This window comes from Squalius cephalus (assembly GCF_949319135.1).
Source record: "Squalius cephalus genome assembly, chromosome: 25".
NCBI classification, from domain to species: domain Eukaryota; kingdom Metazoa; phylum Chordata; class Actinopteri; order Cypriniformes; family Leuciscidae; genus Squalius; species Squalius cephalus.
In genome coordinates, this window is record NC_137146.1 from 8,344,332 (window position 1) to 8,369,805 (window position 25,474).

Consider the following 25,474-nt stretch of genomic DNA (forward strand, 5'->3'; position numbering starts at 1 on the left):
GTCACCTGTAGCTCAAACAGTAGAGCGTTGGCGCTTGTACTGCCAAGGTCATGGGTTCGATTCCCAGGGAAAGAAATAAGTGGGTCAATAGTCTTTCAGTCGTGGGATAGAAAACTCATCTAAAATATCTTCATTTGGCTTTTGAAGATGAATGAAAGTCCTATGGGTTTGGAACGACATGAGAGTGAGTAATTAATGACAGAATTTTCATTTTTGGGTGAACTATCCCTTTAATGGAAAAGTTCTGACCCTGCTGCAGAGTCAAGTTTCAATTTTGATAAAACACTCTGAACCTGCAAATCAAGGGCGTAGGAACTAAATTTGGCAGGAGGGCCGATCTCAGAGCAGCTCTGGTTGAAGATGCACGTTCATGAGCTGCCTACTAGTGGTTATAAGCAGTACTGCAACTAAAAAGAGACCTCTCGTTTTCATGTTGTCTGCTCTTTTACCTTTGCAGGTATGACCAGGAAGGACAGCGAAGCAGAGACGGAGTGATGCGTGCTGAGATTGCTGGGCCACGTGACGTTGCTGGCAGAGACTGGAGACAAGAAGTTTGAGCCACATCTCTGAATGAAAGAGAGAAACCAAGAAACTTGACCTAGATGAGTGCTGTTAGAAGGCGAAAGAAAGGGTACACAGACTGGTTAATTGCTCTATCATTTAATATATGGATGAACGTAGTGGTCGCATGAGGCGATTAAGGTGGATCATCTCTTATTGAGAAGGACACTGTGAACTCTGCCTGTTATATCACACTAAGCTTCTGCACGCACACTATGATAACTATACTTTTAGCTAGACCTAAAACTACGCCATCTGGTTCCTGAACAGTGGTCTGCGCACAGACTATGGACTGTACCATAATCGCCTCTTTTGGGAGGGGGGTGTCTGTGCGTTTGCAGGGCATTCAGTAATAATCTCAGTATTCAATGCATGTTAGGACTGTTTGCTCCTTGTGTATATATATATACGATTTTCAGCTTGTGCCGTATGAGCCCAGCTCGCATATTTCTACTTTTGACTACACCTCCTGAATTTAGGAACTGTTGTTTATTTCGCTTAGTCTCCACAATCCCTTTGTAAATGCAGACAGAAATGGTTTCCTCTCTATCTGTCTATGGTGCCTTCTGTCCAGCAGTTATCGCCCACTACTGGTTGCCAACAGAACAAGATTAATTGAATGTTTAAATGTATCAAAGCGAATGTCACAGTTGTTTCAAAAACCAAAAGCCCCTTTTTGCTGTTTTAGTGCGTCACTAAATGTATTTACTGAAGAGCTCTACATTTCCTCACTTTGGGTGTTCATTATTTTCTTGATGTTTTTGAAATGATGCTGTAAATGATAATTAAAATGTTTATTTATTTATATTTAACACTTTTGTATTTTTGAAAGTGATATCTAAGTGTGAGATGGAAAGAACTATTAAGCCCCTATGCAGTAAAACTTGATGTTGAAAAGTGATTCAACCTTAAAATCCCACTTTTTTTTTTCTGTCCATGAGGCGACTGATTCTTGTTTGTATCAATTGTACTGTACACGCACACAGAGCTTCTGTCTGAAGAATCTACAAGTGCCAGAGAAAGGTATATTTTTCTGTGTATTCAGTGTTGTTTGTAATACTTCACATTATCATTTTAAGTTCTCGTTATTTGTTTTGCAGATATATGTTAGTGCTGTTGTCATGAGAGTAATGTCCAGAGATAAATGCACATCATTAGCATGAGAATGCTAATGGAAAATCATACTTTAGATTCATTTTTATTTTACAGTTAAATAATAAAAGAGAAAAACAATGTCTTTGAAACTTTTCTTGTATTAAGACGATTCATAAAAAATTGTAAAAATAAGAGGGAGATGCTGCTCTTGTATCCTACAACGTGTGTTTTGGTGTTTACTATATACTGGGGGAAAAATGGAAGCATTTGTTTAAGAATTTGCCAATTAATTTTAGTTTTCCCATATATCTGTTCAATCGTATCTCCCATGAACCTGACATAAATTGCCGACCTACCTCAAATGGTAGTAGGCTAAAATGTCTGTTTGTGAGTTTGTCACAAAGTGCTATTTGCTTATAAATATAAATAAAATGTTAATAAAGTATTACAATTCGAATAATTAATAGTTAAAATTCGAATAATTTTTAACTGGCTGTCGCGGGTGGAATGGGGGGAAATCTTTCCAGGATTCAACAGTTCTGCCAGTTGTAGGCGTGTCAGGTCACATGACCTGCTAGTCGCGCCTAAAATAGGCCTACTTGCTTTTAAGCAGCCTACTAAAAAGTGAAGTTGCCAACGTAACATTTGTCTTGACAGTACCTTGTGGCTCCAGGATGTCGTTAAAGTAGGCTATTTATTTATTTTTTAAATGGAACAATTAACTTTTTAATCTAAAAAAAAAAAAAAGTTTGCAAATGTATTTTGTATCATATTTGATACACCATGCTTATGGCTCATGAATATGGAGCTCACTCACACTCGAGGAAGAAAAAACATAAATTTTATAGACGATGGCCCAAACTGAGCAAAAATATACTGTTATTTTATATGGCCAAAAGGTAAGATGAAATTCTGTTACATTGCAATGTAAATAAATGAGACCATGAACCGAATGTGGACATTTTTAAAAAAGCCTTTTACTTGCAGCAAAAAAAAAAAAAAAAAAAAAAAAAAAAAAAATAGAGGGAAGTAGATTGTTTAGGCCATGCAGACTACAACAGATTTTTCAGATAAGTTTTGATCATGATCATGTCGATCATTTGGCTTATAATTCACGTTTCCAACTTGATACTGTCTGCTTTATACGGTTATATAAGGTTACATCACTATATTTCTTTCCCTGTTAGTCAGGGCTGGCCCAATATGATTGAAAATTGTCAATGCTTGATTATTCGTAGACTACAAAACACCCATTATCAATTTATATTAGATGTAGCTGCGTGTTGCTTACATGTTTGCCTAGCATGTTTTTACTCTTCTATGGTTTCAAATTGTAACAGTAGCAAACCCAGAAGAGTGGCCAGGTCTTAATTTGTACTTTAATATTCAAAGTTTACAGTACTAAGTGGTATACTCAATGTGGTGTACTAAACAAACCAGCAGACAATGCATTTACTGTAGTTATAACCTAATTGCTTTTGGTAAAAATAAAAATAATACGTGCAAATGTGCAGAACAATTAACTAAATAACTTTAGATAAACAGTATCTGAACACAAAATAGGATATTGATACATGGAGATACAAATTGATACATGGAGAGCGAGTAATGGCAGAATTTTCATTTTTGGGTGAACTATCCCTTTAACTATCCATAAGACCTGCACGTTTCTAACAAGAAGACGCAACTGATTACTTTCACTTTAGACATAACCAACTGTGTTTAAGTAAACCCTGTGAGTATTTGACAGGATTTGCACAATCACACGCAATTTAGATAAATTCCAGTAATCCAGGGCGCTGTTTGACAGTGTGCGCGCGCTCGGTGTGTACACGCTCATGGGGAAAAACGCATGTCAGAACAACACGCGAATTAAATATTTAACCGGCACGGCTTTAAAGCAAATGCAAATAATAAACTTTTGTGATTGCAAATAAGTGCAGTGTCCCGTGAGTAACTAACGCTGAGAACTCTAACTCGGACCATAGTTTGGGGGCCCCCTAGTGGCGGCGGGGCCCTTAGCAGTCGCTTAGTTCGCGGATAGGAAGTGGGCTCTGCTGTTAGTAACGCAACATATAAACAGAAGTCAAAAGCATATGTCGAGACTACAACATGCTGGACAAAATGATGTGCCACCTTCCTTGAAGGGAATCCTAGTCCTAGATGAAATACAAGTCTACGAAAAAAAAAAAAAACCCTACAAAATAAATCGTGTCAATCAGAATCAACCTGTAGCAATGGCTTGGTGCGCGCGCTCATGTGCGCTTCTGGCGAGCCTGTTCCTGACTCGCGCTCATTGGTTCATTTGGCTGATAGCACCTGACTCGCAATCCACCCGTTTCTAACTGATCCATGAAACCATAAAGACAGAGCACGTAGGCAACTTCTTGTCGACAAGCTCAGACCATCATTTCTCAAGGTAAATTCATATGCATTTAGTTTTAAGTACTAAATAGAGTAAATATAAATACTCACTGATGCTGCAAACGCTTTATTCCAGATGTGCATGTGAGAAACTACAAAATTAGAGTTAAAAAGTTCCTCTCGAATGAGGGTAAAACATGCAAATGATGTCCTTAACTGGAACTACGCTACGCAATGTTTACATATACAGCCTATTTAATTTAAAAATGATAGGCTACTGCTAAATGATAATCCTCGCTTTTGGATAATGTGTAATCTTCCTAAAATAGCCTAGGTCTATTTACAGAATTTTGAACTTGAAATAACCTGTTGTGTGTGGACGAATAATTAATGTCATCGCATTTAATACTATATATTATTATTATATAAATACCTATCTCAGAATGTTTGCATGAGCAGTAGATCACTACAACAATATTTGTCGTTTGCAGATATTGAAAGAATACGCGCGTGATGATTTTATATTTAGATTTCTATTGTTTCACTTTGCTCGATATTGATGTCACGCCCCCCGTGAAGTAATTTTAGTGGCTGCAGAATATTCCACACTACGTGACAGGCAGCACATAGCCCACATCTCCAAATCTAGCTGGAAACCTGCTCGTTTATATTTATGTGGCAGGTGCATTGATATGAAATGTGATCATTTACAATCATAAGCATTTCTGCCCCTTTTAAGGTGTCGGACACGGACGCCAATGTCATGCAACGGCATTTCACATTCACATTTGCATTTATTAACCTTGCAGACGCGCTCTCGCAAAAGCTCCATTCAAGATCATTGGCTGTGTCTCCAGTGAACTGGCTGCCTTGACTGCATATCTGGGCATCACAAGTGAAGGTTGAGCAGTCAGTCACATAGGCTATGTGGTCATTTAGAATGCTCTTTAGGCATCCCTAACTCCAATATTACGGCTACAATAATACTGTGGCATTCTGTGAAGAGGGTTCACTGTCATGGCAAATCTTGAAAAACTGGAATTTGGTATATCATGGAAATGAATCAAACTAAAATCTTAAAAAGTCAAGGAAATGCCATCGACACTTCTATCACATTTCAAAGGTTTTGGGTCAGTAAGATAGAATGTAATCCATCTGGGATTTTTTTTCATTTTTTTTTAATCTTACTGACTCCAAACTTTTAACAAACAAACAGTACATTATTTATTATGGTCACTTTTTATTAGAAGCAATAAAGACTTTATGTTCTTTTGAACTTTCTATAAAAAATAAATAAGAAAAAAAAAATCCTAATAAAAATGTAGCCTATCATGATTTCCACAAAAATATTTTCAGCTGTGATACTAATAAGAGATGTTACTTAAGTACCAAATAGGCATATTAGAAATGATGATTTCTGAAGGATCATGTGACACTGAAGATGCTGAAAATTCAGCTTTGCCATCACATGAATAGATTACATTTTAAAATATATTAAAATAGAAAATAATTATTATAAATTGTAATAATATTACTGTTTTACTGCATTTATGATCAAATAAATACAGCTGAGTGTGCGAGACAAAAAGAAGTCTTACCAGTCCCAAACTTTTAATGATAGCATTTCATCAAAACAGCTATTTCTGAGTACAATCTCTATGTGTAAGTTAACCTAATTTATATATATATATACATTCAGTTACTAATATCATTAAGTTCATTCTAAATTGGTGGAAACTGTGGTAAAAGAGCAGAAAGTTAGCTCCTATACAGTAGGTTTTGAGACTCAACCATTGCCAAGCCGATCCCTGTGTGACTTTCCTGAAAGCTTTATGAGTTGTCCATGACTCCGGTCAATTCATACCCATTGTTTTTAGATGCTGGCTTCACGTGCACTGGTGCGGGGACTGCAGTCTGGATTCTGGAGGAGGGTGTCAACTTCATCTGGTGCCTGGGCTGCACATACTCACGGTGATCTATCTATCTATCTATCTATCTATCTATCTATCTATCTATCTATCTATCTATCTATCTATCTATCGTTCTTTGACTGTTCTTGTGTATTTGTCCTCAGATGTCGATGTGCTTGATTGCTCCGCTCCTCAGTACAACAACCGTCTGGACACTCCATTGCCAGATGTTCCATTTGTCAGAAATCTGAGTGCTGAACAGAAGAAACTCAAAGAAAAAGAGAAGGGACCGTGGACCCAGCTCACCAAGGAGGAGAAACTAGCCAGTAAATCTGCAGGGCTAAGGCTAACTTTTTGCTTTTTTTAATCTACCAACAACCTTAAACAAGTGGAGGCTAGACTTTGAACCTGGGTGTGGAGGAAACTGTTACTCACCTGAAAGACCACATTTATCTTTACAGTAGCTGTATAAACATACTCATATATCATTTTTACTCTAAGTAGAAGTAGGTACTGTAAGGAAAATATGATATACAGAACCATTTAAATGTTTGGGGTCAATATATAAATAATACCCCCCCCCCCCCCCCCCACACACACACACACACACACACAAAGACACATTAAATAATTAAAAAACATATTTCACATTGTTATAAAAAAACATTTTCAAATAAGCGCTCATCAGAGAATTAATCCAATGGCAGTTTTCACAAAAATATTAAGCACCGCAACTGTTTTCAACATTGACTATACTTATATTAGTATTATTATACAATATGAATGGTATTTTAGACATCAAACCAGCATATAATATCTGAAGGATCGTGTGACAAACATGCTGAAAATCCTGGAGCCATCACACGAGTAAAGTAAATTTTAAAATATATTACAATATTACGGCATATTTGTAATCATCTAAATTCAGCCTTGTTGAGCATAAGATACTTCTTTCAAAAACATTTCAAAAATCTTACAGACCCCAAACTTTTGAACAATAGAGGATATTATCATATTATCACATTATATTATCTATTTTTAAAAGTATTATATCCTATTTTATTATATATTATATTCTCTTCTATTACCTTTTGTATCACTTTTACACACACACACACACACACACACACGCTCACTAGCTACCAATAGAACTGATTCATATCCTTTAGGATCCTTTGAATGCTGATCGAACACTTGGCGGAAACTGATCAGTTTTCTTGAGTAGGCATTAGAGTTACTTGCTTTGAATGTTAGGAGGATTCAGAAGGAATTTCAGATGGAGCAACAAGCCACCCCATATCAGTCTGTCTGGCATAAATATAGTGATATTTCTTTTTTTAAATATTCTTATTTTTTTTATATTTCATATTTTTTATATTAGATTTTAAATCTATATAAGAAAAATATCTATTCATTTAATTCATATAAAATTTATTTGCAGTTTTATATTCCTTTGTGATGTATAATAGATTATTTTTACCTGGGTAAGATCCCTCAAGGCTAAATTATTAATATAGTAAATGGGTCATGGGTCTTGGGAATTGTAATGCTAATGCCGGATATGCTAATGACGCTCATTTAGCCTCAGGTATATAAAGTTCTTTACCACCAGATGGCAGCGTTGTCCAGCTGTTTGAGTTGAATAGTGGCAAACCTTGCCCTCCAAGTGTGCATGCAAGCAGGGCAAACTACTAAATCCAACTATTAAGATTCAGTCTGTGTGTGGTGTCTCTTTCTTTGCAGTATACAGACTCACACATGAGCTGTCGTTTCCAGAGATGAAGAAAGGCTCCAAAGAGTGGATGACTGTCCTCGGGGGCATGTTCTTCTTCCTTGGCTTCACAGGGCTGCTGGTCTGGTGGCAGCGTGTCTATGGTGGGTTTATATAGGAATATATTTATACATATACATCCTCTAGTCTAAATGATGCTTAAAGTCACCATGAAATCAAATTAACAAATCTTTTTTTTTCTTTTTTTTTTGGGGAATATTGCAGTATGCACTTCTTTTTAATGTCTATGTGCCCTAATCTTTAATCAAAATAACTTCCCTTTCCTCTTGCAACAACATCTATTCTCTGATGACGTGTTTACTGGCGTGAGGGCGAGACAACCTGTCAATCACATGAGATCACAGCATTAGCAAACGACAAAACGAACCGACAGCCAATAAATTCCCAATGGACAAAATCAAGTCCCGCCCTACATTTTTTCTTGTTTGAAAAGCTGTTTCACTCAATATACATCACAATAGGGAAGAAAAGACTATCGCAACTTCCGTTTTATGCGGACTTTAATGGTTTTTGATTGCCAGAATATGGCGGGAAAGCTTTAAATGCTTGAATTTCAGGCATTTCATCATTACTGATACGCTCTGGATACACTTTGAGGTGGATTTCATTGTGTTGATGATTTATTTATTCATCCAATCAGAGTCAGAAACAGTCATTGAATCCAAAATCAACATAACGTATTGGCTTCTGCTAAATTAAGGCTCAAAACCTCGCTTAGCATTTCCACTTGGCTTTTGTTCTTTTTGCCTTTTCATTTTGATCCCTTTCCTCTAATGTGACCATCAGATAGATCTCAGAGTACAGATCGTTCTGGTTTGAACGTGTCAGATGGAGGAATCAGTTCTGCCTTTTTACCTGCAGCACACACTCCCCCTGCATTCCCTCGGCTGAAATAATTGGACTTGGTTGTGTTTTGCAGTCAGCAGTTTAAAGGAGCAGAAAAGAGGGGAAAGATTTACGTGTTTGAGCCTCGGCTTCAGTTCAGGAATCCCTTTAGACCCAGCTGAACTTCACAAATGATAGGAAGAATTCCAAGGCTGTGTGTATAAGACAGATGGGAAACAGTTGACATGTTTAAAACAGAATGAGTGTGCATTGTGTGGTTGTGTGTGTGTGTTTGCATAAGTGTGTGAGTGAGTTCTTGTCGGAAGCAGACGAGTCTCCTCAATCTCGGTCTCAGAAGCCCCATGTCTTTGAGGAAGGAAGTCAATGCTACATCACCTCAGGAGAGACACAGTAGAGGAAAATAATGCAAGGAGGGAAGAAAACAGAGAAACTGTGAGAACAAAAGTTTGGTGAGGATCCTTGGGGGGGTGGAATAGTCAAAGTGAGAAAGGTATACAGAAGTCCAAAAGTCAGTTGTCGGTTGAGCGCTGGGTATTTCCCTCATTGACTGGCTCATGTTGTGACTTGAACAACTCTGCTCTTGGGCGCTCTTCTTCTAACTCATTAAGACTCATTTGAGGTTGACTTCGGCAATTGTCGGGATTCATTTATTTTTTTGGAGAGCCACCTGAGATACAGTCATGTCGCAGGTTTTTGCAGGCATCTCTGCCCCACGACTGCCCAAAAACCGAAAAGAATTTCCTTCACATTCCTCAGGGCAGGTGCACAGACTCCACCTGGCAAAAAAAAAAGAACTGTTTTCCATAATCTTTTTGATGTGTTCATGTGGTAGAAACTATTCCGTCTGCCTTGAGGGGAGGTGGGGAGATGCCCTTGGAAAAATGACATTATATTAACCAAATACCAGATATACAGAGTCCAAATCGAAAATTTAAACCTGGAGACAAACAGAAAGTTTTACGATTTTAACAAATGTACAACAAATATATTATTATAGCAATGTAGGAAATTTGCCTGTACATACACACCTGTTAAAACAGATGATTTTTGTGATGTAAGAATGAAAGATAAATCACATCAGAACTTTTGCATGTTTAATGTAAAATTACAATGAAAACCAAAGTGACATTTCAGAGAAAATTATGAAAATATATAAATATTTTATATATAAAATAGAAATATCTAAAAATAGAAATAAATGTGTATACTGTATATATATATATATATATATATATATATATATATATATATATATATATAAATGTATGTGTGTGTGTGTGTTTAATTCAAATTTATTTTGATATGCTGTTAATATTATAAAAATGAACATTAGATGCATTTTTTGGGACTTTTGAACTCTACTGTATACCAATTTTCAATGCATCATTCTTATGATTTAGTTATGAAATAATATAGGCTCCACCACTGCAACCTTTTTTTGACCGAGTGTATTTGCATATTTATTTGCTCCATTTTTACATGAACCAGGTTTGTGATATTAGCAGACGTGTTTGTGCATGTTGTGCAGACACAATAGTTTTCTCTAATTTGTTTATTTCTTTGTCGCCTGCTCTTCGCCTAGAGGATAAAACCCCAGCAGAAGAGTCTGAGCTGGCAGGTGCTGTCCTCTGTTAGGACACTTAACTGCTGACTATCTGGGGTTTTTTTTCTGCTGACAGGTCTACAGTTCCACTGAGGGGATTTCGCACAATAACTGTCTTCCACAGCAACATCTTTCCCGCTTTTTTAATTTTAAAGATTTACCAGAGTTTTATCAGAGTTTGTTTGGTTATTCTACCGTTAATACATTAATGGCATTTCGGAATAGTTTGTTGTCCCTTAAAGGGATAGTTCACCCCAAAAATGAAAATTTTGTCATCATTTACTCACCCTCAATTTGGTCTGTTGAACACAAAAGAAGATATTTTGAAGAATGCTGGTAACCAGACAGTTGATGGCAGCCATTGACTTCCATAGTAGGAAAAAAATACTGTGGAAGTCAATGGCAACCGTCAACTGTCTGGTTACCAGCATTCTTCAAAATATCTTCTTATGTGTTCAACAGAACAAAGAAACTAATTTTATACTCACAGATTTGGGGTGATCAAATGATCTAAATTCTTTCTTCATGTCACCAATTATGTTTTTCTCTGTTTGGCAGTGTATGGTGATGTTCCGCACACTTTCTCTCAAGAGTGGATCGACAAGCAGACGCAGAGGATGATAGATATGAGAGTGAACCCCGTCCACGGATTCTCTAATAAGTGGGACTATGAAAAGAAACAGTGGAAATAAATGCATTCTGATGTACTATGATGTTTGCATTAATGAGACGTTCCAAACTCAATAATGCTGTTCAACCGGCAGCCTTAAAATGTATACCTGTGTGAATCCAAATAAATGCACTCTCAGAGCTGCTTCAGTACTCTGGCTTTGTACTGTATGTACTTTGAACAAAGCATGTGTGTTGGTACATTTAACCTGATACCTGACTACCGTAGAATTTAATATGCATTAACATGATTGGCTGGGGCAGGTGGAGTGAGAGAGTGTGTTATTGGCTGAGGAGGAGTTAATCCAATCTCTTTTCAAGTGCCTAAAATGACTTGTATGACAAGTTAATTATAGAAGTACAAATATTACATGTAGTTCCGCAGTGCTTCAAATAGTTTTAGATGAAGTCACACTGCTGTCACTGCTTGAAATGTCATGTCAACTACCCAATAGACACACTGCTAATTGCGTTCAACAAGTAGATCCATTAACCACTATATAGGCAATTTAAAGGGTTAGGCTAGTTCACCCAAAAATGAAATTTACCCCATAATTTACTCACCCTCAAGCCATCCTAGGTGTATGACTTTCTTCTTTTAGCCAAACACAATCTATCTATCTATACCAAGGTTTGAGCCACATTGATTGCACTGAACAAAAAAAAAAAAAAAAAAAAATACTGAGTTCCCCAGATAAAATGTGTTACAACGCTTCCTAGTTCCCATATTGAAAAGGTATTTGTCAAAATGTGCGAAGCTTGTACTTAAAGACATGCCTGAAGTATGGAGTCCTGAGGGATTAATGAAAAGAAGCTTTGACAAAGCTGAAAGGAATGAAAAGAATTGCACTTCAAACACTAACCCAGACACCATAAACACTCTGCATCTGGAGAGGCATAGTACTACGGCAAAAGAAATGAATGGTGTGACGTAGGAAGTGCCGCCCCCGAGGAGAGACTATCTTCAAACAGTATTCAGTTTCAACAACAGTCCTAGCGTTGCTTCAATGAACGCGCCTGTCTCGATGTCATTTGTTGGCGGTGACAGAGCACGCTTAATTTCTGCACGATCCGTGCCGCGCGTTGGAAAAACTGAATCTTGCCAAAAAGCGTGGAGATATACTTGTACATTTTACATACAGAAAAAGTGCTTCTTCGTGCGCTGACTTGGTTGCTATTTTCTCTTCCGTCTTTCTGGGACTTCGAATGTCAGTGGAATAATTAGAAACACAGCGCTAGCTTTAACTCTCTTCTTCGGGCTCGTAACGTCAACGACGTCGCAAGGTTTTTTCTTTCTTCTCGCTATTGGCTGGTGGTTCACTGGAATATAAGCGCAGTGAGTCTGAGCTGTGAAGGGGCATTCCTCGCGCCGCAGCAACGGCCACTCTATCCATCATCGGCGCGCGCTGGACATGCAGGTTTGCAGACAGAACATGGCTATAAAGTTATAACCAATGAATGTGATACTCAGTCATATTGTTTTCCTCAAAAATTCCATTTCAATGAGAGAAATCACGTCAGCGTGATGTGAATTTGAATTTTTTTCTGAGCCCTTCTCTGTGGGACTTTTTTCCGTTACGATGTACTTCGAATAACCGACTCTTTACCGCTCGCGCTCGTTTTTATCCTGTTTAATAACGATGGCTAACGAAATTCGCTATGACAATCGGAATATTGTGGAGAAATACCTCAATCACAAACTTTTAAAGAGGGGATATGTATGGAAACTTCCATCTTCTGGGGAAGAAGATGACACCTTCAATAGAGGAGAGGGCTCTTCTCCAAACTCTGACAGGAGGAGGCTTCAGGCTCCGTCGGCCGGCGGGGGTAACAACTCTGAATGCCTGATAGCCCACCGGCTCACCCGTTCAGACCCACATTTGAGGCTCTACCGGGTGTTACGCGAGGCTGGAGACGAGATAGAAAGGATATACCAGCGTGAATTTGAGGAGATGTCCCACCAGATGGTATTTAGTCCCAATGCAGCGCAACGCAGCTTCTTAACCGTGGCTGAAGAGCTCTTTAGAGACGAAGTGAACTGGGGGCGGATCGTGGCTTTCTTCGAGTTTGGCGGGACCATGTGCGTGGAGAGCGTCAACCGGGAGATGGCGTCCCAGGTAGATAGTATTGCACACTGGATGACAGACTACCTGAACGGGCCACTGGAAAACTGGATCGAGGAAAATGGAGGTTGGGTAAGTTTATGGTCAAATGATCGTGACCTTTGCCCAGTCATTCTTTACTTCATCTCTGCAGCTGAAGCTTAACATCATAACAACACAGTCTTATTAAACACAGAAGACCCATGTTGTCCTTCACCTTTTACCAATCAAATTATTACTTTCTTAGTAAGGTTTGATTCTACTAAGGAGGGTCACAGCAGATTGTTAAAAACCCCATGATAGCAAAATTCAAGTTTTTGTGCCTTTTTGCTTTGTGGCTTCTTTATCCAAGTGCACTCCTAAACACTGACAAAATTGGGAAATATAATGGGAAAGGGACTAAAATATTGATGATTTATCATGTAGACTACTACAGATTTGTGTCCAATCAAATTCTCTCTAGTAAGAGAAAGTCCTTCCTCCATATCACCCTGCAATTCATGTTTAGGGCTGTGATCTTGCTAAAGGCTATTGGATATTTAAAATTATGTTTTGTCCAAACTTCCTGTTTCAGTAGAAAGTATGTTGTCACTAGGGAAAAAACTACACAATCGTAAAATGATTCATGGGGTCTTTATGGTGTTTTACATAGTTTCAGGCTCTAGTCTAAGGCAATGAAATGAGTTTAATTCATTGTGTCTGCAGTGCTATATTTAGTAGAATGGTTTAGTTGTTTGAGTGGTACTGGTCTGGTTTGAGTTGAGTCAGCTTGGTTTTTGACAGTTCAATCAAGGTGAAAGTGACACTTCAGTCATTGTAAACCACGCCCCTCTTATGTCCTGTAAGAATAGAGTTTTTTTCAGAGTGAAAGAGGCATCCTTTTTCTCTAGGACATATGACTTTGTTGCATGCAAGGTCATATGAATTCTTAATGATTGTTTGGTTGTAATTGTAAATAATTCCAGCAATTGTAAAAAAAAAAAAAAAAATGGTCAAATGAAACACTGTAAGGTAGAAAGACGATTTTTTAAGAGAAAAAGAAAGATGTTTTTGCTCGAGGTGAAGCCTCAGAGAGTTCATGCTGTGATTTACCAGTGGGACAGTTTAAAGAACATGCTATTTTCTGTGCCTGAAGACACCTAGGTAGGGTTGTGGCAGCTGCTCGAAAGCCTCATCCGCTTGCACTATTTGTTTTGAAGATTTATTAAATTAAATGTATTTACGATAACAATTAAATTGTATTATAATTATTATAATAGTTATATATATTACAAATGTATTATTAAAATAAAAAAGAGTTTTACTATCAATAATACAAAAAGTTATCATTATAATAATATAAATAATAATCATTCCTGGTTCTGGACTTTGAAAAAATAATTTGTTTATATGTAAATTCATGAGTCATTCAAGGTTAATGGTGCAACACTCAGATGTATAGTGCATGTTTCTTTAATGCTACCACTACACTATAGGCTACAATACACTAAATTGTTACTTACACATGGCTGGCGCAACTGGCCTCTGGTGGCTTGTCTCTGAAAAGAAAGGAAATCTGGCACGTGTAAAAACCGAGTAGCCTATATCAATGAACGTCCAACTCCCTAGTCAAAACAAGTAAACATTTTTATTCCTTCTTTTCTCCTAAAGAGCCCTTGCTTTAACACTATGCTTCACTCTGACTGCAGTGCTTCTGTGCTGAATTATTTACGGTATAAATTGGTGCAGCCCATCATGGTTGTGTTGATCCTTTATGGTTGGACTGACTCCACCCTATTCATCTCAGAACCCCAGTCTAAGATGAGGGCTGTAGACAGGACTGTCCTCCAAATCATGAACTGAACTACATTGTGCGTGTTATAAGCTTAGATAAAAATGGTTAAATGGTGTTAAATTGCAGTTTGGGGATATTTTCTCTTTTCCTTCAAATAATCAACCATTTGAGCATGGTATTATGCGAGATGGAAGAGTCTAGGGATGCACTGAAATTTCGGCCACTGAAAATAGCATTTTAGTCTTTTGGTCGAAAGAGAAATACGGCAGAAAAATAAATGCCGCTCTGCCCCTCAGTGTTCAGCGCACATGTTTCACTCTCACTGTAGTTGTTATCACTTCGCGGTGTGACGCTCCGCTCAATATTCCGCTCTATGCACGTGCGAAGCTCAGTTGCTCACAGCCCATGCGAACGCTCCGCTCATGTACCGCTCATGCTCATCGGAAAAGCAAAGTACACTCAAATAATGCGCCGAAATTTCTGTGTAGTAGTATACTTGTTTCTGTTTTCAATAGCCCTATACTGTGCTGCAACATGATGTGGTATAACCTTGCCGGAGCAACGCTGGTAAAATGACGCTATACCCTCTCGTTCTCTGATCCACTCCCCGCTACGCTCTACTCACATGTTCTGATATAGCTTTGTAGTAGGACTATACATTATTTGTATAATTGGTCAAAAATACATTTGTTAAATCTGATTCTGCTGCATAGAACTGAATACAGAACAATATATTAATAATTTAATACATTTTCTGTCCAAATTTAGTGTTACTTTCAATAAAAGTGTGGTTATTTTATTGCTTGTATTTTTTTAATTTAGAATCATTAAAATGATTGAATTTCATTACAAAGTCTATTATTAATACAATTAATGCAAAATAAAGCTAATTTAAAATTAGAAATAAACTATTTTTAAATAGCATTTTCAGTTTTGGTTTTCGTCCAAGTGCATCCTGAATTTTCGGTTTCGGTTTCAGCCCAGAATTGTATTTTGGGTGCATTCCTACAGTCGTCTTCTGACTGCAGACTAGAGGATAGCCTAGTTTCTCCACAGTCTGGTACAGCTGTGCAGGTGGCCCAGCGGAGCCAGAGCCATTATTCCTGTCTGGATGAAAGGTGTGCTGGGGCTGAATTAATGATGGTCATTACTCAGCACATCTGCTGCAGGTTAGACTGACTCAAATGGCCTGTGATAAAGGGAGGTATGGGGAGAGCTTTTCAGAGCGACCACCATACACAAACACTCTTCAAGATGCAAACCAGCATTCCCATTATTTCATTCTCTGTCTGTTATTTTAAAGGTCAGTTGTAATGAATAGATGTTGAACTATTTTATATAGTGATGTATGACTGTATCAACTCTGTCATTCCTTTAGTGAAGAGATGCGGTGCAATTAGGATACAATTAGCAGAGAAGCATTTTAATAAGCCTTTACGTCCCTGCATTATTCACAAAGCTCAGCACTTTTGTCCAGAGGCAATGAATGATTTATTTATTTCATTTTGTCATGAAAAGCACATCTAGAGTTTGCATTAAGACTGTTATTGCTGAGAGAATTGGCTCGCTCATGAGAGTTATATATTACACTGAGTCTGTCATTAACAGCTTCTTTAAACGTAGGAATTGTTTTGAAGTGCTGAGAGCATTTGACGTTGATATAGGCTATACTTGCACAGGGGATGCTTCCCGCTTGATTTCCTCTGTAGTTAGTTATTTTAGGGGAATCTTTATTCAGTTACTGATAATGTCCCAATAGTTTACCATCAGAGTGCTGGTGCTGTTTAGGCCTGTTCATTTGCTTATGCCTCATATGAAGAATGCATTTAAAAACTTGCTGTTTGGAGATTTATAAGGACTTTTATCTCAAGAACAGAAGCATCAACAGGGATGCAGCCAGTCAAAACACTACTATAAGCTTAGCTTTAATGTAGTTTTGATCTGTTACTCTGTATAAAGTTCAAGTGACTCAGGTAATGGAAGAAGAACAATTCTGCCTTTGCTAAGTATGTTGTGCGATATTCATTTCCCCCATAGAAGGTCCTCAATGTGTAAGAAGGGCTTCGCATTTGCTCTAAATTGGTCAGATGGCTTCTCTTCTTTGGCTGAAAAAAATGTTCTCTCCACCCATGGTTAATCCCGACTTATTATCCTCCTTTTGAATTAATGTGATTCATTAATCCTAGGAAAAAGCCTGTCTGTGAAGAATATATGATTCAGCTGTACCACAGCGCTCTGTCTTATTACTCTTTTTCCAGGCCCCCTGCAGGAATACCCCGTTTACCCAGCATGCCTTGGAGACCATTGTCTTACTTCAGCCACTATCACAGGTTGAAATGGACTCGAAAGACTTTTAAATGCATGTTCTGTTCATGTAGATGGTCTTTTCTTCACAATGATACAATTATACTAGAAATAATTAAATTGGTTCTGTTAGCCATTTTAATGTAGTTCTTCTTAATGATGGAAGTAAAACATGCCGTGCATCATAATGGATGTAAAATAATTATTGTTGCCGCTATTTTAGAAACGGCTTGCATGAGTCTGGAAACTGAATCAACGTAGTTTTGTGCTGCTTGGAAAGTTTTCCATCCATTTTGTCCTTTCTCTTGACCCTTTAGCTAAAAATTGCCTATAGAAGTGTTTTATAGGTGACTGCAAAAAATAGCCTTGACTCTCAACCACTTTACCTGCCTTTCATTTTTCAGAAAAGAAGAAAAGAACATCCTATACATGTTACTCAGGTTTCCTTTTGTATGTAGCCGAAACACCATAACATTGGAGCCTTATTCAAAGTGCACACATGTCTGTTAGCTTTTATGTCAAAACCAGAGAAACAACAGGTCATTTCTTTCCTTTTTTTTGAGTCGAGAAAATCAGATTTCTTTCAGTATTTTGTTCTGCATACATACTAGAATGATACTGCCCCACAAGGGGAAAACGCTCTGTTATGTCATCTTTCATTAAAGTATGTTAGATTTCATGCATTAAAATAACTTTTTAAAATGGTTTAATTGCTTTTTTTTAATGTGTTTAACAGAAGCTGTAGGAGTAGAGTGGGTCTGTTGCCTCCCAATATTTGACAGCACTGCACATGGCAAAATAGAGCAGATGCTCAGACATTTAGGACTTCTGGTTTGCAAAATGCTTAATGAGCTTTCTCATTACTGTGTAACCGCTTTGAGCTAGCTCATTTAGCATGCTCTTTTTTCCCACCCCCTCTCTCAACAAATTGATGTTTACTATTGTCGTAATTGCCATGTTACTGTTGAGGTGTAGGTAAAGATGGAGCTTTGTTGGTTTGGTGAACTGAGATCAAGTGCATTGCTTATGTGGGGCGTTTGCACATAGGCACACTAGTTATCCCAATGCACAACATTTGCTTAATAATCTCCCACTTATTGCTGAGATTGAGGGAAGCTATTATAAATAAGTCAATCAGCAGTTTATGTTAGGTTCAGCTTAAACCTTTATATTTTACTATAGTTTTACTATCCTTGTGACTTCCGGAGGCAGTCAAGCGTATGGCATTTAACTCCAGCCCCGATTCAGATAATGAAATCAGTCTGCGTGTAAGTTTGTTTAGACAGACTACAATTGCACAGGTGCTCACCCACACACCACATACCTGCGGTTCATTACAGGTTTCTTGCTGTGTACAGTACACTGCTGATTCTGATACCTTAGAGGCATGTTTGACCCCACCTGGGTCTTTTGTTAGTGGGTGTTGCGTTTTGGGGCGTTTTACAGTTTGAGTCAAAGAACTTCAAAAGCTCTAGCATCGCTCTTGTATTCATTTTTCCCGAACATGTGCCTCCTACAGCCCTTTCAAGTGACACTGTTTATGAAAGTGATATTGACAAGAAAGACAGACCATAGGAAAAAACGAGTCAACAAATGAGTGCAGAGAAAATAATAGAGTGTCTCTTTTTTGACATTCAGTGATAATGGCTTCAAACAAACCTGCTGTGTATTTTACCGTTGCAGTGTACATCTGTGCCTGTGAAGGTGCCAAGAAAGGTTGCGGAAGAAAAGAAACGTGAGATTAAAAAAGAGGAAATGAAGGAGGCGGATGAATAAGAGCAATAAAAGAAATCAGGAAGGATGAAGAACTGTAGAATAGGTGACTGTGTAAAAGAGTATGTTTTGTTATTGTACCTTCCTGCCCAGCTGCTATCAGGTGGGAAAGGTTGTGGCTCCTGCTCCTGGGGGGCAAATTATGGCTCCAAGGGTTTTTCTGATTGGCTGCCGGAGTGCTGCATGGTGCCTTTGACCTCAAGGCGAAACCCTCTGCTGGGTGTGTCTGGTGTTTGGTGGAGATGCGGCGTTTTATTATAGGGCTGGTAGTTGTGGGAAAATAAGGATTCCCTAGCAGGTGTGGTCTCCTTGGTTTGAGAAACTAGATTCTATAGCCTACAAAAAGACGAACAAAAGTCAATAAGTGAGACATGGGTAAACGTTCAAATGATTAAAGAGTCTGCGGACAAAATTATTCATCATAAAACCACTTTTTCTATTTTTCCCCCCCCAAGCATATTTCTAACTTCCGAGGATTACAGACAATAGAACAAATTGGATGTGAAAGGTGAGTTCAGCAAGGGGTAAGCACCGAGATAATCTTTATGTTTGAAGAAAGCCAAAACATTATTTGTTGTCCCTCCTCTATTTCTCGTTTTTATTCACTGAAACTCGCAGTGAGTCATTAGAAGAAAACCTTGGCGAAGCTGAAATGTCTAAGCCGCATTTATGTTTTTAGTTATTGGTTTCCTTGAGGAGGTGAGAGACTTGCAGAGAAAGTTATAGGGACATTCCCTTCATATACACAATGTACTTTTTCTTTTTTTATAAATGCATGTTGTAGATCTATGTGAATGATTCATCCATGTAGGCCTATTCATTTTTAAAATTGTGGATATATGTCAGACTTCTCCAATCATTTCATCTGCTTAAATTCTGCCCCTCACAAACATTTTTTGTGGAAAACTTCAAAAAACATTTTTAAGTGCAATGACCACATCTCAAAATCCAATCAACAACCGGTGGATAGAACCAAGTCACACATTTTTTTTTTTTTTCAGATAAATTGTTATACTCGGATGTACATTTGTCCACAGTACAGAAGTAAAGGTCTGTTGCTACTTCCGTTTCATTGTGACTTTAAAGAGATTCTGTTTATTGAATAGCACAATACATAGATCACATTTATCCATTATTAAGACTGGATTATAAATCAGAGATAGGCCTAACTGATTTCCTTGTCTGTAACTGGCTTCCTTTCTTCCTAGTTTTGGATGCACTTGGACGACGACTGTTTGTGTTTGTGGACGTGTAGTTATTTGGATAAGTTGACTTGTGATTGATCAAAGTGACGGTTCTTGCTGATCAGACAGGCTTTGTATTGGTTTTGAGTTTTGTCTGCCTTTGATGCTGCAATTTTGATTTTGACTTTCCCTCACCCTTTGATATGTTCCTTGTGATTTAAGAATTTCTTTTCTTTCCACAGACCTTTTTTCTTTGCACCTGGGCACTGTGGAATATAGAAACAAAGACAAAGGAAGAAGGCAACAAATTCTCATGAATGTTTGCCAGCATATATGGTCCTAATTCCTGGGTTAGGGCATCTGTCTAGCCTAGTGGACTCAATGCACTCTCATCCCCAATACATTAGATGAATGACAGGATCGTTATCTCCTCAGAGTTCTATATGTACATCGTTCATGTACATCAACAAATACTCACTGTTTGGTGTGCAGGTTGCACTCATTGATTGGTGAAAATGTATTAGTGAGTTTACTTTTTTTTTTCGCTGTCAGGACCTGTGGTTCCTCCTCTTGCTATCAGATCAGGGGTAAACATTGTCACTTGCTTGCCTACCAAAAGCTTTCTTTCTTCTGTAAATTTGGAATCATCTACTAGGCACGCAAACCGAATTTATTTTTCAGAGGAAAACAACTCATTGCCCTCTTGATCGCAACTGATCACCACCTCCCACACAAAAGTTGTCAGCTATGACAGTTGGCTCATAGAAGCCCTTTGCAGTAAATCCACATCTGTGTGTGTCTGCCCCCTGAAAGAAGCCATACAGTCTCACAAACATGTGACATACGCTGTGCAATAAAACACTGACAAAGGATCAAGAATGATTAACAAAATGGGCCGCTCGCAATGAGTTGTAGATGCTGCATACTCAGATTGGAATCTTAGCGATGAGACAGGCTCGTTTACTGAGCTTTTGCTGCTGGGGACTTAAGAGTTTACAGGTATGTATGCAGGTTAGAGTTTTTTTAATGGAATTATAGCAAGCGCAGAGTATGTTAAGGGTTTCTTTCATTCGTTCTGTTATTCCTCTTGTGATTTCGGGTTTCTGTAATTTGTCCATCTCCATCGTTAGAACAAAACCTTTATTTATTTATTTATCCATTTTGTTAGATTCACCCTCTCCTCAGGCTGCAGTTTTGAAGAAATTTCCCTGATCTTCCTCACTGAACTGCAGGAGTTTTTTTTAACTCAAGGACTCAGTGTTGGACTAAATACTTTGTTGGGGCGCTGCTCTGTGCTTGTTTGGCATAAGCGTGGCTCAGCATGTCCAACAATGCACTGCTCTTGTCTCCTCTTTTGTCTGGAGAGAACAAGATTCTTGGTGGCTTTTAAGCTGTTCAGGGTTGAAGCCAAGTATTTCCCCCTCTTGGTACCTCGGGGTCAGCCTTGTCCGTCGCTTGCCATCTGCTTCTCGGTTTGCTCCAGGCATCGCAGGCCCTGTTGATCTCCTCCTTATCCCCCGAAAACCATTCCTACCATTAATCCAGCACGAGCCATCGTAAGTTTCCAAAAACATGCTTTTCTTGTATAGCTTCTTGTGTCCTCATAAAAACTGCTCTCCTAGGGCATTAGAATGAAAACATGGTCCCTGTACGTGTAACACTTGTTTTTCTCTCCTGTCAGTCAAAATGTCATAACTCGATCTTCCAGAGAAAAGCCAGACTTCTATGAAAGACACAATTACACAATGTGTAAGAAAGTATCTGTTGCCACTTCCATTTCATTGTGACTTTTTTCATTAATGTCCTTATATTTCTGGTTTACAGAATTGGGAGCCATTCGCACAATGATTTCTAAGGAAACCCCTGCTGAATGCTAATAAGATGTTATTTCAAGATAGCCCAAAGTTTGAGCAGTGCTGGGTCCAGATATGGCAAAATCAAAGCTAAGATAAGTCAAACAGTAATTATGTATTTTAGGTTCATCCGACGCAGCTTGAATTATTCATGTACAATGGGAAAGAGGCAGTCTCTGCCTGTTAACGTTATACATAGCCTGCCTTTAAGTTTAAGACTCTCATTAAGGCATGTTGAACTAGATATAGCTTGGTAAATGCAGAGAATTCCTTGTCCAGTGAGACTTTTTCCCCTGAGTTTGACTTTCTGTGAACCTGGTTTGAAAACCCCTTTCCTATCTCCTTCAGCAGAATGGATGTGAGGTCCACATGTAGTGCATCCCTGTTATTGCTTGAAAATGTGACCGTGAGCTGCTGCTCTGAAAGGCATTAGCATTGCCTCTCTCCACACTTGTCAGCAGAGAAGCTGCATTAATTCATTTTTGATAGGACGGGTAACCTCAGCACTGAATGTTCTCCCCTAACAACACACCCTAACATAAATTAATTACGGTCCAATCAGATGTCAGGCAAGACATGAGGTATCCTCCTTAGTCATGCAATGACAGAACAGACTTGCTGGGAAAACATATGCAGAAATTTACACATAGAAAGACTTGCTTCCTAACATTGTTGTTCTGCTGGCCTGCATGATTTATCTAGCCAGCGGCTAGATAATATTTAATGCTGATAACTAAAATGAAATATTAACTTATGAACTGTGCAGTCAGAAACTATTCAGAAACTAAGTTTTGGATTGTTCTTTTTTTAATGTTGTTTCAGGCCCATTTTGTTTAAATTTCTAATGGCCACAGGGTAATATGATATATATAGCCTATATATATACTAACCCCAAACTTTTAAACAGTACTGTACTTTCATTAGTATCAGCATAGTTGTATTGCAGTAGTGAAAATTACACTGAGTAGTCAATGGTAATTTAATACACTATAGTGTATAACAACACTGATACATCCTCTTTGCTTTCACACTCTTTTTACTGTCCCATCTGTTCCATTGACTCAGCCTGATGCTGGGGGAATTTCCTTGCTGACAGAGTGGTGTTCATTAGGATTAGAGATAGAACCGATACAAAAAGACTTCAGTTTTCCTCTTTGTCTTGCACACAACATCAGTCCAGCCATTCAAAAACTCTACTGTTAGTGACAAAGATCAGAACAGGAAGTGTGGGATACAACCCTCTGGCTTGGATGAGGATTGGGTGCGTGGGTTAGTTATGAGGAAGCCAAAAGCACATTCCCAGCAGGCTGAACACAGCTGGGGAGCTGAATGCTTGAACAGCAGAGCTTTGAGAGCCAACCCAGCCATCATGCTGTTGTAATTCCAGCCTTGTGATTTCCCTGCACGTTGACCACATGTGGCTACATTTCAATATGAGTTACATCACCTTAACGATTACTGGAATTGATTCCAAAGTCTGTGTGGGTTTATTGTCAGCAACAGTGCACAAATGAATCTACAAGTTTAAAATTATCTTTCTGTGGCTAAGGTAGGGAAGAAGACCCATGAAGTCAAAATAAAACGAGTAGCAAGAACATCTAAATCTGACTGTTAGAGTTCTGAGATGAGAAAGGATGCTTTACTTTTTTACTCAAGCTATTCTCAGGTGGAAGTGTCAGAAGGGTTTTCAGAGTATGGTCAGAGTATGAATGAATGAAGCAAGCCTCAAGTTTCGTACTGAATGAGTTGAATGCACATAATTGTCATAACAAAGTCATAATTATTCATAATTAGTCATAATTTAGTGGGAAACTCATTATTGGTAAATTTGTTGAAATGAATGGAAACATATCTAAGTTGCATGCACAATAAACCATTGTGTTGTTCAATTACAATTTACAGCACCTTCATAAATGAAATAAAAACATATGCAAAAACACACCTGATGCTCATTCTTTGTTAATCATTTTGTAGATGTAGAGTTAAAAAATCTTGTTGAAATTGATATAGAAAAGGTACATCACCATCTTGCCAGATAAACATTTAGAATGTAGAATAGGTGACACTGGTAATGTTAGACGGTTTGGTTTTGGGGCGGAGGGTGATTCTGCCTTCTCTCACGGGTTGGCTTGGGTCCTTTGATGATGGCAGATGAGGACTGAAGCGCCTTTCTGATGGTGTAGATGAAAGCAAGGAGCTCTGTCACTTTCCAGTGTAATGGGGTGTGGTGGGAAGTCATGTGGAAAACTCTCACACTCACTATGCAGACTCTCACGTGGCTCGCATACTCTTCTCATGTTTTGTCCAAATGGGAACATGTGCACGTGTACCATTTAACTAGGGTTGAATGCATTGGATCTGCACAGGCATTAGGTATCAAGTATGCCAAATACATGTAGGTGAAGGCTCCTGAGCTCAACTGTGCCAGATTTATTGGCACCAGTGTGTTACGAAAGGGTGTTCGGTGGCGGCGCACAGTCAATACTGAAGCAATTTTCCCCATTTCACTCACTGATGGGAGAAATTAGATGTCTAGACATGGTTCATGGCTGCAATAATCAACTTGAGCAAACAGCGCAGGGAATCCACCAAGCGGCTACATCTAGTCACCGTCTGCTGAAACTGAATGGTTCTCATGCTTGTGCAATTTCTGAAATTTTTTAGGGTTATTCAAATCTGCTTGAAAAAGAAGAAAAGACAAGCATGTTGTTGGTTGCTAGGTAACATAACATCATTGACTACAATGTGTATGGTAGATTTATTTATAGCAGTTGTGTGGACTTCTTTGGTTCTTCCACTGCTGGCCCAAAGGCAGAACTGTCTGTACTGGTTCAATGGTGAGTGCAAACAGTACTTTAAATACCGTGTGAAATAGAAATTCACATTATCTATTTTTAATGCATGTTATTAATTGTCTTATGAACAATTCATCCACGCATGTTTCAATGTTACAATTTTTTTTTTTACCTCGTAATTGTTATATAAAAAGGTCATAAATCTTTCAGTAAAACATTTTTTCTTTTTAAATAATCTGTTGCACTCGGATGTATGCCTACGTCACAATATGGAAGAAATGATCTGTCAGTTCTTCCATTAGGCTACATTGTGACTTTAATCATAGTTTTTGTCTTTTGATGAAAAAATGTTTTAAATTTAGTCTTTCATACATTTTAGTCAATTTTACTGATTAAAATGGTATCTAATTTCAGTCTATAAAGTGAAACTGAATTAAAACTTTTAGTTTGATTTCAAAGTTTAGTGTGTATTCACAACATAACTTGTACATTATGATGATTAGCATGTGACTTACTGCGATATTTTTTTTTTGTGCAAATTGAAGTTGTACTATGTTTATGTTGTGTAAATATCTGATTACTCTCATGTGTATATGATGAATTAGATAAGATACTGTAATTACCTCCTTGCAAAGGGATTCAGTTTACCTGTGTTCATTCACTGTTCAGCTTTAGCTCTCGTAGCTCCAGTGGGTCAGTCCCCAACATTATTGATTGGATAATTTGAAACATTGATATTCTATATAGATTTTTCTTCTTCACTAAAACATTGTTTGTTCTTTGTTAAAGACAACATAGTAAAGCATCACATCAAAGAGCTGTCTGGAAGACCACACAGATTCACAGAGC

At 38.1% G+C, this 25,474-nt stretch overlaps 3 protein-coding genes across 10 annotated transcripts in view; all 3 read left to right on the forward strand.

Moving 5' to 3' along the window:
• prkag2a (protein kinase, AMP-activated, gamma 2 non-catalytic subunit a) overlaps window positions 1–2,389 on the forward strand; it is a 66,011-nt gene extending 63,622 nt beyond the window's left edge. For 3 of the 8 annotated variants that reach the window (XR_013820157.1, XR_013820158.1, XR_013820159.1), the window contains one exon: window positions 458–2,389. Coding sequence is in view for 5 of the 8 variants with exons in the window: in XM_079862944.1 (XP_079719070.1) it covers window positions 458–495 (38 nt within the window). In the remaining 3 variants the exon portion in view is untranslated. The remainder of the gene's footprint in view (window positions 1–457) is intronic. The other 5 variants (XM_079862944.1, XM_079862945.1, XM_079862948.1 and 2 more) reach the window with 3 other exon arrangements.
• A 1,574-nt stretch (window positions 2,390–3,963) lies between these two features.
• Window positions 3,964–10,993, forward strand: cox4i1l (cytochrome c oxidase subunit 4I1, like). The gene is made up of 5 exons (XM_079862953.1): window positions 3,964–4,075; window positions 5,898–5,991; window positions 6,095–6,256; window positions 7,674–7,805; window positions 10,730–10,993. Exons 2-5 carry the CDS (start codon window positions 5,898–5,900, stop codon window positions 10,861–10,863), a joined length of 522 nt encoding a protein of 173 aa, XP_079719079.1. The 5' UTR covers window positions 3,964–4,075; the 3' UTR covers window positions 10,864–10,993.
• A 796-nt stretch (window positions 10,994–11,789) lies between these two features.
• Window positions 11,790–25,474, forward strand: part of bcl2a (BCL2 apoptosis regulator a) — a 48,009-nt gene continuing 34,324 nt past the window's right edge. The window contains exon 1 of the mRNA XM_079862952.1: window positions 11,790–13,035. Coding sequence (XP_079719078.1) covers window positions 12,481–13,035 — 555 coding nt within the window. The 5' untranslated portion in view covers window positions 11,790–12,480. The remainder of the gene's footprint in view (window positions 13,036–25,474) is intronic.